The following is a 16,903-nucleotide window of genomic DNA, read 5'->3' on the forward strand; positions in this document are numbered from 1 at the left end:
TTCCCCTGTTTGAAATTGATATTGACACAATATTTTTTTTTTTTGTTCTGGCTCAACAAAGTTGATTATCTTTTTATTTTTGACCGAATTACACAAACACAAGATCTCATTAAAAATACAACAACAATAGCAACAGCAACAACTTATCAGCATGTAAAAAAACCAAACTTTAAAGAAAATAACCATTTTTTAATGAATAACAATCAACTAATGGCAAAAAGACAAAGACAATAGAGTCAACTAATTAACCACTGCAGTGTAGACACGCAATAATTTTGAACCGTCAAGACTAACTAAGTTTTATAGTAGAGTTTATTTTTTTTGGCAGTTTTAGTTCAGTTATTCTTTTATTCAGTTGGCTGATTATTGTGTTATATTATATAAATATTTGAGTTACAAATGCTGATACGCAAAGCTGAATGTATTTTCAATTCACAATTTATCAACAACAATGTATTGATAGCAAAAAAACATCTTGCATTATATAGGAAAAAAGATAAATTGATATGGTTTATTATTATCTTCTAATCTAACCTGCAAGCCAAGAAGTGCCAAAAAAAAAAAGAGAAATGAAAACAATATATAAGAACAAAACAAAGGGCTAGCAGTGCTCCGTTATTTGCTAGAGCTGTTCAATCCATATTGAATTGGTTCGAGGAATCTTGGATTTTCAGACTGGTTTGTAGTTCAAGTTTGATATGAATTTATGATTGTGGCAAGTTATATAACTTGCAAAACCCAAAATACAAAATAATTAAGTAGTGGCTGATAAAGTTGTCAACTCTAAAAGTGCCAGGCATTCGAGGCAAATGCAAAGTTAGAATTGAAAAAATAAAAAACACTACAAAAGTAAAACCAACAACACCCAACAAAGATAAGAATAGCATGTATAGCCACCTAAATCTCTCGAAATTATTATTATGATCTATATCTTTCTTTCTTCCTTTCTCCCTTATCGACTGAGAAGTAATTCCGTGTGATCCATCTACCTGAGACTCCGAGAAAAGTTTTGAAAAAAAAAAAATATTCACACAGGAGAAACAATACAAGAATATTTCAAATGTGATATTCTTAGTATATCAATAATAAAAAATCAAGAGAAAAAGAATGAAAATAGTTCACCTGTAGTACCTTTGCATGTGCATAAAATCATATTCCAAAAGAGTGTTAATAACAATGGTTAATGGGTCAAGCCATTGTTTTAGTTGAAAAAAAGGACTAAATTCTCGGTTCGACAGGACAATTTATTGGGAACATGGCTTATTGTTCTGTTCCCAATTTGTTTGCTAAGTAGTACAGATTAACAATCACCATATTATAACAAAAAAAAAAAAATCACAAACAAAGCCATGTTGTGGAGAATCATCATACGACGGAGTTAAAATCTTGCTCAATGTGTGATAATTTCCGAACTAAAAGATTGACAGCCAACTTTAACAAAGAAGTCAAACAAAAACAATAGTCCTCTCATCAATAGGTACGGAGAGAAGAAATTGAAACAGGGTTGATGGTATATCACCGTACCACTTTGTTACGGGCCGACCAATACAAAGAAGAATACATGTAACATCCGATTTACTTCAAATTCCGTGTTCCGTTTTTTTTTCTTTTTGCTTTTTCTCAGTCTCTCTTAATCTTGACTTATCAGTTGCATTGACTAAGTTGTATTCTCAATCAAAAAACAATAGTAATTGGGGATTGTTTTTAGTTTGAATGTTAGTTAATTTTTAATTCTTTGAACTTTGGTCGAGAGTTTAAAATATAATAATGATGACTAATATGGTTTAGCCACATATACATGTACACGCACACACGTACACTCACATACTCAGTTTATATTGTGTAAACCAAATATTACAAAACCTAAATTTTTAAGCCGTTTTGCATGCATAATTTGAGCATGGTCTATTATTAATTTGTCTTACTTTTATGCAGTCTCCCTATTTCTGTGTGATTTTGTTTTTTTGCTTCCTACTTTGTTTTTTTTTTCTGTAACTTAATTGTTCATTTACCTTTCTTGTTGAGAATATGCTAGGGATGATTTATTGAAGTACCCTACCTTCTCTTTCAATTGAAAGTGTATAAAAAGAGAGTTGATCTTACATTCTTAGTGTAACTGAGGACAATTATCTCAAATATTAGATCGAGGTGGTGGGAAAGAGAAAAGAAGGAAAGAAGGAGGGGGGAGGGAGGGGGGACAAACCAGATTAGCTAAAGAAATCAAGAGATTACACAAAACACAAAACCAAATTGCAAAAGCGCGAAAATTTAAATAAAAGTTCCAAATTAAAGTTTAAATTTTTAATTGTAGAAGTTTCAAGATGATTTACTGTGTGTGAATGTTGGTTTCCAGATTTCCCGTAGTTTGCTGTGTTTGTTGTTGTTGTTGTGGTCGCCTTCTTTTCACCTTATTGGTGTGTATGTTCAGGTCATGGAATCTATTTCTTACAAAATTGTGTTAACATTCCTCCACGAATGCAACAAATCGCCCAGACTCTTCTGAGACAAGTAAAATATTTTCTTAACTTCAAATGCAAAAGTGCACAGACGGTTAAAGACAAAACAAAACAAAATAAAAGAAGAGAAGAGAAGGCAAATGAAAATCTTGCTGTTATTGTTACTTGCCTGTGCTAGGGATTTCTTGCCATTTTTAATTTTAGTTTTTAGTTTTGTTTCACACTCTCTCTTTCTTTCTTTCTTTCTTTTTGTTCGAGCATTTCTTTGTGCTACTCCCGTTACCTTTAATTTCAAATTAGGTGAAATACGTTTAAATAAAATAATTGGGCTCGCCATTTGCATAAACTTTTAAATCTAGTCTTTTCAATATTCGGCTTCTTTCTTGTTTCTTTTTTTGTAGTTTTTCATTTTGTGTTTCAATGTAATTTTATTTTTTTGGGTATTTTTATTAAATTTGGTATCCCTCCCCTTGCCTGGTTATATTTTTTTTTTGTTTCCACTTAGAAGAAGAACAGGAAGGGAAAAAATCTGTATTATATAAACTGGCATAATCCCACATAAAGAGATCACCATATTTAATCTTCGATAACCTTCAACTGTTTCATTTATTTTTTTTTTGGTTTCTTATTTTTTCCTTAAGTTTATAATTCAATTTTCTATATTTTCTTGTTTTTCATATTATATTTGAAATTGAAAAAGGTTTTTATTTGGTCTTAACTACTAAGATTTTTGCAACTGTTATTCCAATTCTAAGTAAACCCAAGTTATGACTGGTCTATCAAATTTATTGAATTCGGAAGATTTACTGAATGCTCCTTTGAAGACAATTGAGCAGTCTTCGGATCAAGATAGCACTAAAGGCACAATCACTCCTACACGTACATTATCATCACAATCGTCACCACAATTACCTTTAATGTCGGAGTCTGAAAAATCTATACTGTCAAAGACTAGTTATAGACCTTTGGTAAGGTTAAGAGATCGACTTCCTAAATCAAAAGTTAACAAAAAGATACTTGCCTCCAAAAGATTTGTCAAACTAGCGATTAGAAGAAAATATTCTACCAAGAAAACGAAAACTGATACCAAACAGTCTAAACTACATATAAAATCTTTAAAAGCTGGCATTAAAGTGAAAATGACTTTATCGAAAAACTTATTTTCCTTGTACCATTGCTTGATACCATTTACAGATGATCGCACAATGTACACTTTGTTTAATGATGACAGTAGTAGAACCCAAATGGCCAACCTTAATCTGTCAGTATCGGAAAAGACTTTGATTTCTCGGGGTTTGCAACTAATCAATAATAATGTTGTTGATTTAAATGATTATTCAAATAAGTTAATTCGATCATTCACAAACAAGGCGAACAATACCACTCCAACGTTTAACTCATTGGATACTGCTCTCAACACATTGTTTGAGACCAAGAATTTTACTTTAGTTAGAATTACTCGTTCGACTACTGATGATGTTCATGGCAGCTCTATTTTAAAGTTGGAAACTGCAACTCCGGGTGATTTCAATTTAATCGACGATGAAGAAAATGGAGATGAAATGTTGCATAGTCTCGGCAAAGAAGGTGAAGTACCCAATAATTTGTTTTTCAAGAAAATTATTGCCAGACCAAGGTATAAGTCCAATATGAAAATCTATTTTATCCCCGAGGTGGCAAATTATTCATTATATACCGATGAAAGAATGCTTGAACGGGACTTGTACAACGGAATCATTCAATTAGAATTTGAAAATAATGATTTGAATGATCTAAATGTTAAACGATCTAATGGGTATTCGAGAAATGTTTTCTGTTCTTTTTGTTATGATCAAGTGTTAAGAGATTATAAGAGATCGTTATTTGAGAGTGATGTTGCTGAAGTGTCTCCATCCAACGTTCAATTTATAGCACCATTGGCCAATCCACCTCTGCAGTTGCAACCTGGAGCTGTTCTGGTACCACCTGCATTACCTGCTGCAAATGCCCTTTTCCCAACAGCGCCAAAACTACAGCAATCACCATTTACTCAAAGAGCACAATCGATAGACGACACGATGATGGTTTCTTACAATGACCAACAATATCCACCTTACCGTCCAAGCATTCCTTTGAATAGAAGGCCAAGTTTACCAATGCCCAAACCACCACCAGCATTTATCCAACAACCTCAATCCTTTAATGTTGTTACAAGTAATTCAATGCCTTCCATGATGCCTTATCCAGCAACAGTTCCAAATACTTTGCCCTTGGTAAACTTTAACCAATTAGTTCCCCCGCACCAACACCAATTCCATCCAGAGCCACAACCATTACAACAGCCGCATTTCGCAAATCACCATCAACACCAATATCCTACACTACCACCACATTTACAACAGCATCCTGTAGTATTACCCCAAACTCCTCGTTCTTCTTCTGTGCAAGATGGAGTTATAGGATTGTTAAGACCAGTCAATGAGAGAAAGTTCCCACCATATCCGGATATGGTGGATACACGATACATGTCGATCCCAGAATAGTCTATTTCCAGAATATTCATTTCTATTATAGATATGTGTGTGGGTCTCTAAGTTGTTCCACATATTTCTTTTTTTCTTTCTTTGTTTGTTGGCTTGCTTGTCTGAAAGTATTGATATATTGAAGACTATAGATTAAACTAAAAATGAATGAAAGAAAGACAAAGCAAAGCAAAGCAAAAATTAAAGAAAGATTTTAGTTTTGATTATTGTTCTTGTTGTTTTGATTGATTCACATATTTGGTAGTATTATTTTGATTGTCGTTTTAGCTTATTTTTTTTCTTTAGTTTTGACTTTCGGTTCAACTATGGTTATTATTATTTTGTATTTTGTATTCTATTATTTATTATTGTTATAATATAAATCTATGTCATATATTAGCTGAATACTTCTTTTATCCTCTCCTTTGTTTCATGATTTAATACATATATTTATCGTTAACAATACACAAAGTTTCTCACTAATAGTTCGGGGGTTCTATACAAACTTCCTCCTTACACCTTCAAGGCAACATTTTCAGTGGTGATGTATTTTTCAAATGGTTTCAAAGCATTGGCAACATCATTCTTGACAAATTTTTCAGTTTGTTGAGGAGCTCTACCAACAAAAGTCTTAGGATCCAACAAAGTATCCAAATCATTCCAAATAGGTTTGAAATATTCAGTTGATTTGATTCTTTCAATCAAATCATTATCGCCACCTTCTTGTTTAACAACAGCACTGGCTTGATGAGATAAAACTCTAATTTCTTCATGACAATCTTGTCTAGAACCACCTTTTTCGACCATGGCCATAATAATGTTTTCAGTAGCCATGAATGGCAATTCAGAATTGATCCTTCTTTCAATAACTTTTGGATAAACAACCAATCCACTGGTAATATTAAGCATAGTAGATAATAAAATATCAACGGTCAAGAAAGCTGATGGTAAACTGATTCTTCTAATAGCAGAATCATCCAAAGTTCTTTCAAACCATTGCACAGAAGCAGTTTGCACAGCATCATTGAACAATCCACCCAAATGTCTAGCCAATGAGCATACACGTTCACATCTCATTGGATTTCTCTTATAAGCCATAGCAGATGATCCAATTTGGGATTTTTCAAATGGTTCTTCAATTTCTTTTAAATTGGCCAATAATCTAATATCAGTAGCAAATTTGTGAGCAGTAGCACCAAATGAAGCCAATGGTGATAAAACGTCAATATCAATTTTTCTTGAATAAGTTTGACCAGTAACTGGATAAACAATATCAAATCCTAATAATTCAACAACTCTTTTATCCAATTCTTCTACTTTATCATGATCACCATGGAATAATGATAAGAAAGAAGCTTGAGTACCAGTAGTACCTTTAACCCCTCTTAATCCAATATCATTTCTGGCTCTAACCATATTCCTTAAATCCCATAACAATTCTTGTAACCATAAAGTGGCTCTTTTACCAACTGTGGTCAATTGTGCTGGTTGGAAATGAGTCCAACCTAATACTGGTAAGTCTTTATATTCCAAAGCAAACTTCGATAATCTATCAATGACGTTGACCAATTTAGGAATTAAAACATCATAAGCATCTCTAAGGAAAATTAAATCTGCATTATCAGTGACAAAACATGAAGTAGCACCCAAATGAATAATTCCAGCAGCCAGAGGACAAGTTTCACCGAAAACATGAACGTGGGCCATGACATCATGTCTAACTTTAGCTTCTTCAACAGCAGCATCTTGAATTTCTTTATCGGTGATTTCCAAATGTTGTTTCATTTGTTCAATTGCTTCATCAGTAATGACAGAAAGTCCAACTTCTTTTTCAGCAATGGCTAAATTCAACCATAATTTTCTCCAAGTAGAAAATCTGTTTCTCAAAGAGAAAATCTTGGACATTTCTTCAGAAGCATATCTTGAAGATAATGGAGTTGAGTATTTATCGTATTCAGACATGATGATCGTGGTATGTTAATGGATGGAAAGTTAACTATAAAAGTATAAGAATAGGAAAATAGGAAGTTTTCAAATAAAATATGGAAAAAGAATTTGGGGTTGAAGTAAGTAACATTTTTATAGGGATAATCCCACAAATCATCTCATTTCAGATTTATTTTTCAGCAATTTCGCACACCCAACTCCCCAATTTTATTTTTTTTTTGACTCCGTCTAAATAAGGCTAGGAATTATTATTGCAAGATAATTGTTAATTTTCTACACTTTTTCTCCTACTTGTTCACATATAAAATATGCATTTATAAACTAATAGCCATAAAGTATATATTTGAGGTTATTAGTTCACACCGTATCAAGCCTTCTATTAACCTACATACTAACAATACATGACGCATATTTTGGGGTCTCTTCAAAATGTGGAATCTATTTATTGGTTAAGTCATAGGCAATATCTGTTACATGGTCAACTGTAACAAACAGCCTCGAGTTCGCCTTGGTGTTTTTCTGGGACAAATAATATTTGATAAGCAACATTTAACGAATAGACGAAACAAACGAACAAACAAACGAGTGTTCGTATGTGCATTAACCAAACCCTTGTTCAAAAAAATTCAGTTACTTAATCAATTCTCGTCAGCTGAAACTCCCAGTAGTTCTACATTCCCACTCTCATCCTCTTCATTACCATCTTCCTCTTCATTAGTTTCTTCTAATCCATTTGTTTCTTGTTCTGCAATATAATCTTGGGCATTCAATATAGAATAGACTGCTCCTTTGAAGAATGTATATACAAACACCAATTTTGTCTCTAGTTGTCTTAAATTCTCAACTAAGTGTATGCTTGAACCTTTACCTTTACCAAACTCATCAGTTGTATTAGTTAGTAGTTCCAATTCATTTGATACTTTGATAAGATTATTATTCATAAGTTGATATTGTTGTAGTATTTTCTGTTCAATGGGTGATAGATTAGGGTTATCTGCATAATTGGTGGTTATTATGCTGCTATCATCACTTTTATCTTTAGTTGTAAATGACATGATATTGAGTTATAGTTATAGTTATGATGGATATATTTGTTGGGAGCAGATGTAATTGGTAATTGTTTATAGTTTGAATTGGGTTTGATGGTGTCGTGTAAATTGAAAAAAAAAATTAAAAAAAGAGATTCCTCAGAATGGCGTTTCCGTTTTGTTGTTGTTGTTGTTGTTTTGGTTTTGGTGATAGCAAGTTTCCTGTATATAGTAAATTCCACCTGTAACTGAATTTCCCATACAAATTCTTTTTTCATTGCGGTTCAAGGGTACCTAAAATTCCAACTTGGTTTATATCAATCACAAGTTGGCTCAACTCTTTTCTTTTCTTTTATTTTGTTTATTTACCAATTATATCAACTTCACTTATAGCTAGCCCTCTCTGATTGCTATTGATCAATGTCTTCAACTTCGGAAACTGCTACAGTCAATGGCACTAATGGAAGTGCGGGTGAAACGTCAACCAAAGCAACCACACCAATTTCCAATGATGATCCATTAATTTATAAAAAGAGAAAATTGGTGAGATCCCCATCTAAGACAAACCCATTGAAATATAAAGTATGGTTAGCGGGGCATATTTCAATGTTAGTTTTTGGGTCAATTTCATTTATTTTCCAAATTTTATGGTTGCCTAATTATTATTATATCAATTCCATCAGTTATCGATTGGGTTTAATTGGAAGTATTGCTGCTTTAACTGCTACATTCAGTCATAAATTTGGATTACATAATTTACCAAATATTGGAACTTTATTAAGTCATCAAAATTTCCAATATCTTGTTCTTGCTATTGTTTGGATTTTTTCCTTCAAATCTGTTTTCAAGATTTTACCTTATTTTTTGTTGGCATTGTTACATATTGGTAATTTGAAAAAAATCCTGTTCATCACTAAAGAACTGGATTTCTTAGCTAGTGTCATTGCGTATGATGAATTGCTTTTAGTGGTTTATTTACTTTTGAGAACATTGTTTTTCAGAAACACCAGTGGTTATCAATTGACAATTTTCTTGGTGTTTTACTGGTTAAGAATCTTATATAACAAAGAAACAACCAATTTGTTCCAAACTATCATTGAAAGATTAGATGGTAAAGTCTGTAATGTCAAGAATCCAAAAGTTCAACATTATTGGTATAAAATTAAGACTTTTGTTAATGAAAAACAACAACAAGAACAAGAAGATTAAGTTTAGAAAAGTGGTGCACAGAGAGAAAAAAACAGTATATTATTGTGTTGTTACTGGTTATATATTTACATCATTGCCATTTCAGTATTACTGTAGATTCTAAGTAACTAATTGAATAAACATGTATTAAATATTGTTTAATTAGTAGTTTGTCCGTTGTGCACTCTCTTCTGTTGGCTGTGTCAGGATACAAAAGATTATTCCGACGATACCAAACACATTTTTTTTTGCTTTCTTAGAAACACTTGTTCTTTTCAACAATCAATAAAGTTTCAATCAGTAGAGAGCCCCTCCTGATTACATCCACAAATATACATATAAGTTAACAACTTCTTCTTTTACTATGTCCAAAGTTCCTGCTATTTATCAATTGGGTCATTTACCAATTAAAGATCATGTATTTTCTCCAGATCGTTCAATCTTAGCCATTACCAAGGGCAATGATGTTGAAGTTTATCAAATCTCCCCATCTAATCTTTCATCAAAACCACAATTGATTGCAGTATTAAAAGATCATGATAAAACCGTCACCTCAGTTGATATTTCACCAGATGGATCCAAAATTTTAACCTGTTCTCAAGATAGAAATGCTTTGGTTTGGGAATACGCCAATGGAGAATACAAACCAACATTAGTTTTATTAAGAATTAATCGTGCTGCCACCGTTTGTAGATGGTCACCAGATGGATCTAAATTTGCTGTTGGTTCAAGTGACAGAATCATTGCTGTTTGTTACTATGAAGAAGAAAATGATTGGTGGGTTTCTAAACATTTGAAGAAACCTTTGAAATCAACAATCACTACTATCGATTGGCATCCAAATGGTGTGTTGTTAGCTTGTGGTTCAACTGATGGTCATGTCAGAGTGTTTTCTGGCTATATTAAAGGTATTGATGCTAAACCAGACCCATCAGTTTGGGGAACAAAATTACCATTTCAAACTTTGTGTGGTGATTATACCAATGAAACCAATGCTTGGATCCATGGGGTTAAATTTAGTCCAGATGGTAATGCGTTGGCTTATGTTTCTCATGATTCTTCAGTAGGGTTTGTCTATCCTCAAGGTGAAGGATTACCACCAAGAGCCATTTTCAATGTGAAAACAGATAATTTACCATTCAAAAGTGTAGTTTGGTTGAATGATCAACAAGTTTGTGCTGGTGGTTTCACTTGTAACTTGGTTGTTTTCCAAGGGGATGAACATGGTTGGCAACAAGCTTATCAGGTAGAAGAACAAAAAGATTTAACAAAAGAAGTTCCTCATTCTAAACTTGGTGAAGGTGATGACGACGATGAAGAGATTTCATCTCATCAAGCATTGAATATGTTCAAACAAATGGATTTGAAAGGAAGAGTCAGTAAACCTAGTGCCGGTGGTAAACCTGCCAAGGCTTTAAATACTATTCACCAAAATACCATCAACAGTATTAGAAACTTTGATCAAGGTAGAGTATCCACTTCAGGAATTGATGGTAAAGTTGTTATCTTCAATGTATAGAAAAAAAAAACAACGGCTTGTATAGTTCTACATTTGTATAAGTATTTCTAAAAAATGTTAGATAGTTTTTTATGTATTCATTTTTTTTCTATAAATTATCTGAATTGGATTTTGTTAGTAATTATGATTCTAATTTCCAATTTCCCAACAAATAAATAAATGAAATTAAATTATTCATTGCAAAATATCGATTTGAATTAAATAAATATTGGATGTTTCTATTTTGGATCAGTGTAATTCTAGAGCTTGGTAAACGAGTATCTTCAGATTATTTGGTTCAGAAGCAGAACTGATAACATTTATTTTTCATCATCAAAATAGAAAACCCATAACAATATATTTCAAATCAAAAGTGTTAACACTTATACATACCAGTTAGTATTGAAAAACAAATATAATTTATTACTTTTTTTTTTCGAAAAAGTCAATTATAATCAGATGGTGATGCATGTAAAGTATCCATGGATCATATTTTATTCACCGGACAGAAAAGTGTGGTAACACATATTCATCATATTAACAGTCCTTTCATTCAAAAAATACAAAGGTCAAATGAGAAACATACTGTATTCAAAAAAAAACATTGTTAGTAAACAGCTATTGATTCAATCTTCTCTGATACTCCCAATTGTTAAACCAATGTATCTAAATTCATAAACGAAGAATTCCTTAACTATTTATCCTGCATGTACATCCTCAGTAATAATGTTACATCAATAGTTTTAATCATCAAGTTGAATATATTGTTTAACAAATGGAATAAGACCAGGGTTGATGATATTTCATCATTATATTTCTGTGACTATATTGCATACCTTTTATAGTATCAGTAGACATTAAAGTACTTGTATATTGAAGAATATACTATATTAATGTATATAAAGTACTTTATAAAACTATTTTGTAAAAGAAAATAAAAAGTAGTGATGATACGTTTGCAAATTAAAAAAAGAAAATTTTTTTCTTCCTTTTTCAATTGCAAATTAAATTTCTGGTCGTGTAGAATTGTTGTATCCGGGTAAATTCTGTGGTTGTTTTTTCTGAAGATTTTATTAGGGCTCCCGAATGTGTACAACAAACTAGTACTGGTGTAAAACTTGGACTTGTTTCTGGGCTTTGCTATTGGAATATGGTTGTCGTCTTGTAGAGGTGGCTCAGGATTGTATATTATATAAGTTTTTCAACTTGAAGATAGGTACAGGACTAAAGATGGTGAGTTTAACACAACCACAATTTTTAGTGTAGGTGTCAAAACTTGAGAGATGGCTTGCAATTATAGATAATAGTTAGATCTAGCAAACGTTTAATCGGCCTGCTACCTTCAGCGTTTTTGGTTGACAAGGAAACTTGAGATAGGCGCACAGTTATAGATATTTTACAGATTCAGTAAGTTACTCGTAAATATCGAATTGAGAGGAATTACTACGCCTCGATTTATATGTTCAATGGGCGTTCAAGGCTCGTTAGATTCGTCTGCAAACTAAAAGATACGTTCAATCATGGCTTGTGTTCATGCTAAAAGCTTTCATTTGAGTTTGTAGACGTATATTCTATCGAAATGGACGGCGTATATTCCTCATTTCATTTTTGTGTACAATTGTAGTGGCTCTTATTGTTTCTTCAATACGGGTTCCTAACACAAACACTGAAGAATCTTGCTTACGATTGGAAGTATCCGTAAATTCTGATGTTTTCAACTTAAAGTAGATAGAAGATGTGAATGAAGTAGCACTATAAAATCATTACAAATAACAAGTAACTAATACATTGTAACTTTTTATTCTTTTGGAAATCAAATAATTGGGAAACATAATAACATGACTCAGAACCATGATATTTCCTATTGTAACAACAAAGAGAAAATCATTAACAATAATAATAAAATCTCTGCCTGCATAATAAAAAAGAAAGTTACCATTTATGTCAAAAAAAATTCAAAATTTCATGTTCAGTGTTCATCTCCGAAAATCTACAAACACACCTACACATACACATGTCTTATTAAATTTAAGATAACTAAAAAAATAAAAGAAACCAGAAATTTATGTTACATTAAACCATTCAAATTTTTTCTTTCAAATTATTATTATTACTAATATTAATATTACTATTCATCAGGTAATTTAAATCTCATCTATTCATCGGAAAAAGAATTATAATAATAATATCGAAATAATTTAAGTTTAATTTTGGTTTGTCAAATTTTTTAATACAAATTGCCACTTGTTGTTATCATTTGATTATATAAGATAAGATCTACTGTACTTTCTTTTATTCCTTAGTTATCAACCAATAATGACAAAAGACAGTGTCAACTCGGATCTCAATGAGAATCTGCCTTTATTAAATAAAACATTGAAAAGTCCGAAGACTGCTATAGGATCCGATTCCTCAAAATCAAACACACAACCAATTAATACCAATTCCATTAGTGCCAACCCACTTCGTCATGCTCAATATTCAAATCCAGCTTTGACTAACTCAACAAATCGACGTCCTCTTTCAGGTATTGCCGCCCCCGTTACTCCTTTGGAATACACTGAATTTGATGAATATTTGACATCTATGCGTCATCATTCTTTTAGTGCCAATGAATTTTATCAAAATAAGGCAGCAGAAAGACCATTATTCCATCGTTTATTGTCCAGTCATCATTCTGTTACCAACCCAAACTCACCCTTTGATAATTATGTTAGTGGTAATATCAGTGGTACTCAGATTAATGCTCCATTATTCCCTCAAAATACTGGTGGCGATAGAAGCAGTATGGAATCTTTAGGTGAATTTGGTGAATTGAGAAGATTGAGTGTTGTTGATTTTGTTAGTAGTTTGAGACCAGCAAGATTGATTGGAACAGTATTACCATTATGTACATGGAAAGATTATTTTAAATCTAATATTAACAAAATAAAGGGTGGTGATGTTCGAAAATATTATGAGGAACAAAATCATTTAATTGAAAAATTCACTGAAATTGACAATTTCTTGGATGCCGGTAAAATACATTATAATATGTTAAGAAATTATGGGTCTGATGTTAATGAATCTTTAGGGGACATTGCTGAAGGTCTGCATGAAAGTTCTCGTGCTGCATCACCGGATAATTTGAATGGGGGTGAGTTACAAGCTACTGATCTTGAACGTGGTGATTCCACCTCAAAATATTCAACAAGATTTAATGATGTTCCTGGAAATGTCACTAATGATGGATCGAGATACCTTGGATATAACGAAGAGGAAACTAATTCCCAGGTTTTAACAGCAATTTTGGTCAATTTTTTGATAAATATCTTATTACTTGTTGGGAAAATTGTTGTTACATTATTAACTAGTTCAATGTCGGTTATTGCTTCTTTGGTTGATTCCATATTAGACTTTTTGTCTACTTTTATTATTTATATTGTCAATAGATTGGCTACTCAAAATGATTGGAAGATTCAACATGCTTATCCAGTAGGAAGATCAAGATTGGAACCATTGGGTGTTTTAATTTTCTCCATCATTATTATCATTTCTTTTTTCCAAGTGGGTCAAGAATCGTTTAAAATATTGTTTTTCCCTACACCAAATCAAAAAATACCTGTCCCTATTGGTCTTGATGCAATTAGTATCATGATGATTACTATAATTGCAAAACTTGGCTGTTGGATATGGTGTTCTAGTAGTCAATCTTCATCAGTACAAGCTTTGGCACAAGATGCCATGACTGATATTGTATTCAATACTGTGTCATTGTTGATGCCAACTATTGGACACTATTTCAATATCTGGTGGTTTGATCCCTTGGGTGCATTTGCATTGTCTATTTATATTGTCGTCAACTGGGGACATACTGCATTTGAACATATCAATAATTTAACTGGGGCTGCTGCTGATCCTTTGGATTATAAAGTGATTTTGTATCTTGCCTACAGATTTGCCGAACCAATTAAACAGATTACAGCATTGAAAGTGTATCATGTGGGAGACAATCTAAACGTGGAGATTGATTTAGTTTTTGCTAATGATAAATACAAGTTGTCGTTCAAAGATTGTCACGATATTGCTGAAGCATTACAATACTCAATTGAAAGTTTACCTATGGTGGAAAGAGCTTTTGTTCATATCGATTATATGGAAGGTAACTATAAAGGACACTTAAAATAAATATATAAATAAATAAACCAATTAAATAGAATTAATAATCCTAATTATATAAAATTTTCTTTTAAACAAGTTTCTAGATTATTTTTGTAAGTGACAATTATATCATGAGGATAATCAGTACTGATTCTCTCAAATTTATCAATCAACAGCTGAATAACATTAATGAGTCTTTTCCTGTTTTTTGCTGGTAACATATCTTTGTTGGTCATAACTTTTTGTAATTTAATCATGAAAACACAACAAAAATAGAATGTAAAATGAATTTGATCTGACAAATATGCAAAATATGAATCATTTTCAATATTATTTGTATGTGAAATTACTTGTAAGCAATACTCATACATAGTTTCCAATAATTTTTCATTATCAATTTTTTGAAACACATCTGTGAAAATATCTTCATCTAATACTCCATGATGAGCAACTTCGCCCAACAATTTCAATCTTGTAAAACAATAAACATAATACACCAACATTGAACAAAAATTATAATTGAATTCAAGAAAATGTAAAGCTGGTTGACTGAATAAATATTCCCATTGAACAAACCATGATTTAATATCTAAAACAACTTTTTCAAATATATGATCCAATTTTTGATAACTATCAATTTCCGATACATTTTGTAAATACTTATAAGTTATAAATAATAATCCAATTTCACTAACCATCCGACCATCAAAATTTGTTGCATTTAATAAACTTAAAGTGGTGGCACATTTTTCAACTCTATTTGAATCTAAAATACACATTCTTCCAGAAAATATACAATTCAGTATATGAGCAAGGCAAAGATGATTATAAATTCTCAATATTGTGAGTTTATTATATGTTTCACCTTGGATTTCAACTGTTTCGTCATCAATTTCTTTAAAATCATCTATTAATGCAGTTTTGGTGATGAAAGTCGACAAACCAATATTTGATAAAAACCAAGGGTCGAGATTTAGACTATGATCCAATTTGGATAAACTTTTCAGATATATACTTAATATCACTAATGCTTGTAAAAATTCAACTTGTCCTAGACAAGTTCCAAAAGAAGTATATTTCACTAATGAATTATTTAAATCTTGAGTTAAACGTTGGGTCAATAATTGACATTCCATTGATCGGTTGTTTGGTCCCTTATATTTATAATATCTGAATGATACAAGACAACAAGAAGTTAATAATAAGTCAGATTTTTCTTTTATTTGAACAATCAAATTTTCCGTGGAAACAGATGATGGGAATGAAACCCAACGTCCATAATTCCTTCTGAAATTAGAAATCAATTCTGTTACTTCATGTTCTGATAAAATCCCAAGAGTTATAACATCTTCTTTTTGGATTAACGTGGTATTTTGTAACATCGGGTTGGTTATCAGTGTATTACATTGGTGGGGAAATAATTGTTGTAATATTGCAATTGGTGATGCTGAACTAACAGATTTAAAAGAATCAAATTGTGGGATATTTTGATCATTTGCATTTACTATGCTATTGGAACGATCTTTCATTGATTCAGATGCATCTAACAATAATTTGGCATCTTCAGTACGAGCTCCATTTTTCATATAATTTAATATTTGATTTATACCATCATGTATCATATCAATTTTCTTGGTGGTTTCTTGATTTGATAAATTAAATGGTAACATCCCACTTATTTCACCTTCGGTTTCTTCATTTTCAAATGAACATGTTTTGCTTAAAAATCGACATCTTAAACATGAATTGGGATTTTCTGGGGATCGGAAGCATCTAGTTTTCTGTTTTCGACATAATTCACACGCTTTTAAGGTTCTTGAGGCTTGGGCATATTTTCTGGTTTTATCTTTTTCTGGAGAAGGATCATTTGTAGTAGTTGATTTTCGTTTTTTGGAAGTTCCAGGAGTTGTATCAGGTGGTATTGAAACCATTTCTATTTGGTCCTCTTTTTATTTTTTTGTAAAATCTGGGGTAGATAAAGAAAATACAAGTTAAAGAAGTGAAAAATATTTTGTAGTTTGTTGATTTATTCAAGTTGTTAATTTTTTTCACCTCCCCGACGGGATTGCCGAAGGAAGGTTAGAATATTTTGTTGATAAGATAGAGAGAAATTTTGTAATTAGTGCACGCTATACTCTCTTACAA

General features: G+C 31.7%; 7 protein-coding genes and 4 non-coding genes across 11 annotated transcripts; 4 read left to right on the forward strand and 7 right to left on the reverse strand. All coding sequences in view use genetic code 12, as the record gives it.

Annotated features, from left to right (window-relative positions):
• Nucleotides 1-3,223: 3,223 nt before the first annotated feature.
• On the forward strand, nt 3,224-4,978 carry CAALFM_CR06140WA (uncharacterized protein; the record flags this gene model as incomplete). Its single annotated transcript, XM_708401.1, has 1 exon — nt 3,224-4,978. One exon carries the CDS (start codon nt 3,224-3,226, stop codon nt 4,976-4,978), a length of 1,755 nt encoding a protein of 584 aa, XP_713494.1.
• A 492-nt stretch (nt 4,979-5,470) lies between these two features.
• Nucleotides 5,471-6,919, reverse strand: ADE13 (adenylosuccinase; the record flags this gene model as incomplete). The annotated part of the gene is made up of 1 exon (XM_708402.1): nt 5,471-6,919. The coding sequence occupies one exon, from the start codon at nt 6,917-6,919 to the stop codon at nt 5,471-5,473; it is 1,449 nt and encodes a 482-aa protein (XP_713495.1).
• A 623-nt stretch (nt 6,920-7,542) lies between these two features.
• DAD3 (Dad3p) lies at nt 7,543-7,959 on the reverse strand (the record flags this gene model as incomplete). The annotated part of the gene is made up of 1 exon (XM_708403.1): nt 7,543-7,959. One exon carries the CDS (start codon nt 7,957-7,959, stop codon nt 7,543-7,545), a length of 417 nt encoding a protein of 138 aa, XP_713496.1.
• A 393-nt stretch (nt 7,960-8,352) lies between these two features.
• Nucleotides 8,353-9,141, forward strand: CAALFM_CR06170WA (uncharacterized protein; the record flags this gene model as incomplete). The annotated part of the gene is made up of 1 exon (XM_708404.1): nt 8,353-9,141. The coding sequence occupies one exon, from the start codon at nt 8,353-8,355 to the stop codon at nt 9,139-9,141; it is 789 nt and encodes a 262-aa protein (XP_713497.1).
• A 343-nt stretch (nt 9,142-9,484) lies between these two features.
• ARC40 (Arc40p) lies at nt 9,485-10,639 on the forward strand (the record flags this gene model as incomplete). Its single annotated transcript, XM_708405.1, has 1 exon — nt 9,485-10,639. The coding sequence occupies one exon, from the start codon at nt 9,485-9,487 to the stop codon at nt 10,637-10,639; it is 1,155 nt and encodes a 384-aa protein (XP_713498.1).
• A 226-nt stretch (nt 10,640-10,865) lies between these two features.
• Nucleotides 10,866-10,956, reverse strand: CAALFM_CR06190CA. Its single transcript, XR_002086431.1, has one exon. It is a non-coding gene; the product is annotated as an uncharacterized ncRNA (small nucleolar RNA).
• A 114-nt stretch (nt 10,957-11,070) lies between these two features.
• On the reverse strand, nt 11,071-11,157 carry CAALFM_CR06200CA. Its single transcript, XR_002086432.1, has one exon. It is a non-coding gene; the product is annotated as an uncharacterized ncRNA (small nucleolar RNA).
• On the reverse strand, nt 11,080-11,166 carry CAALFM_CR06210CA. Its single transcript, XR_002086433.1, has one exon. It is a non-coding gene; the product is annotated as an uncharacterized ncRNA (small nucleolar RNA).
• A 122-nt stretch (nt 11,167-11,288) lies between these two features.
• CAALFM_CR06220CA lies at nt 11,289-11,432 on the reverse strand. Its single transcript, XR_002086434.1, has one exon. It is a non-coding gene; the product is annotated as an uncharacterized ncRNA (small nucleolar RNA).
• Nucleotides 11,433-12,934: 1,502 nt separating this feature from the next.
• Nucleotides 12,935-14,785, forward strand: CAALFM_CR06230WA (uncharacterized protein; the record flags this gene model as incomplete). Its single annotated transcript, XM_708406.2, has 1 exon — nt 12,935-14,785. One exon carries the CDS (start codon nt 12,935-12,937, stop codon nt 14,783-14,785), a length of 1,851 nt encoding a protein of 616 aa, XP_713499.2.
• Nucleotides 14,786-14,829: 44 nt separating this feature from the next.
• ZCF19 (Zcf19p) lies at nt 14,830-16,689 on the reverse strand (the record flags this gene model as incomplete). Its single annotated transcript, XM_708408.2, has 1 exon — nt 14,830-16,689. One exon carries the CDS (start codon nt 16,687-16,689, stop codon nt 14,830-14,832), a length of 1,860 nt encoding a protein of 619 aa, XP_713501.2.
• Nucleotides 16,690-16,903: the final 214 nt, after the last annotated feature.

This window comes from Candida albicans, chromosome R (genome assembly GCF_000182965.3).
Source record: "Candida albicans SC5314 chromosome R, complete sequence".
Classification (NCBI taxonomy): domain Eukaryota; kingdom Fungi; phylum Ascomycota; class Pichiomycetes; order Serinales; family Debaryomycetaceae; genus Candida; species Candida albicans.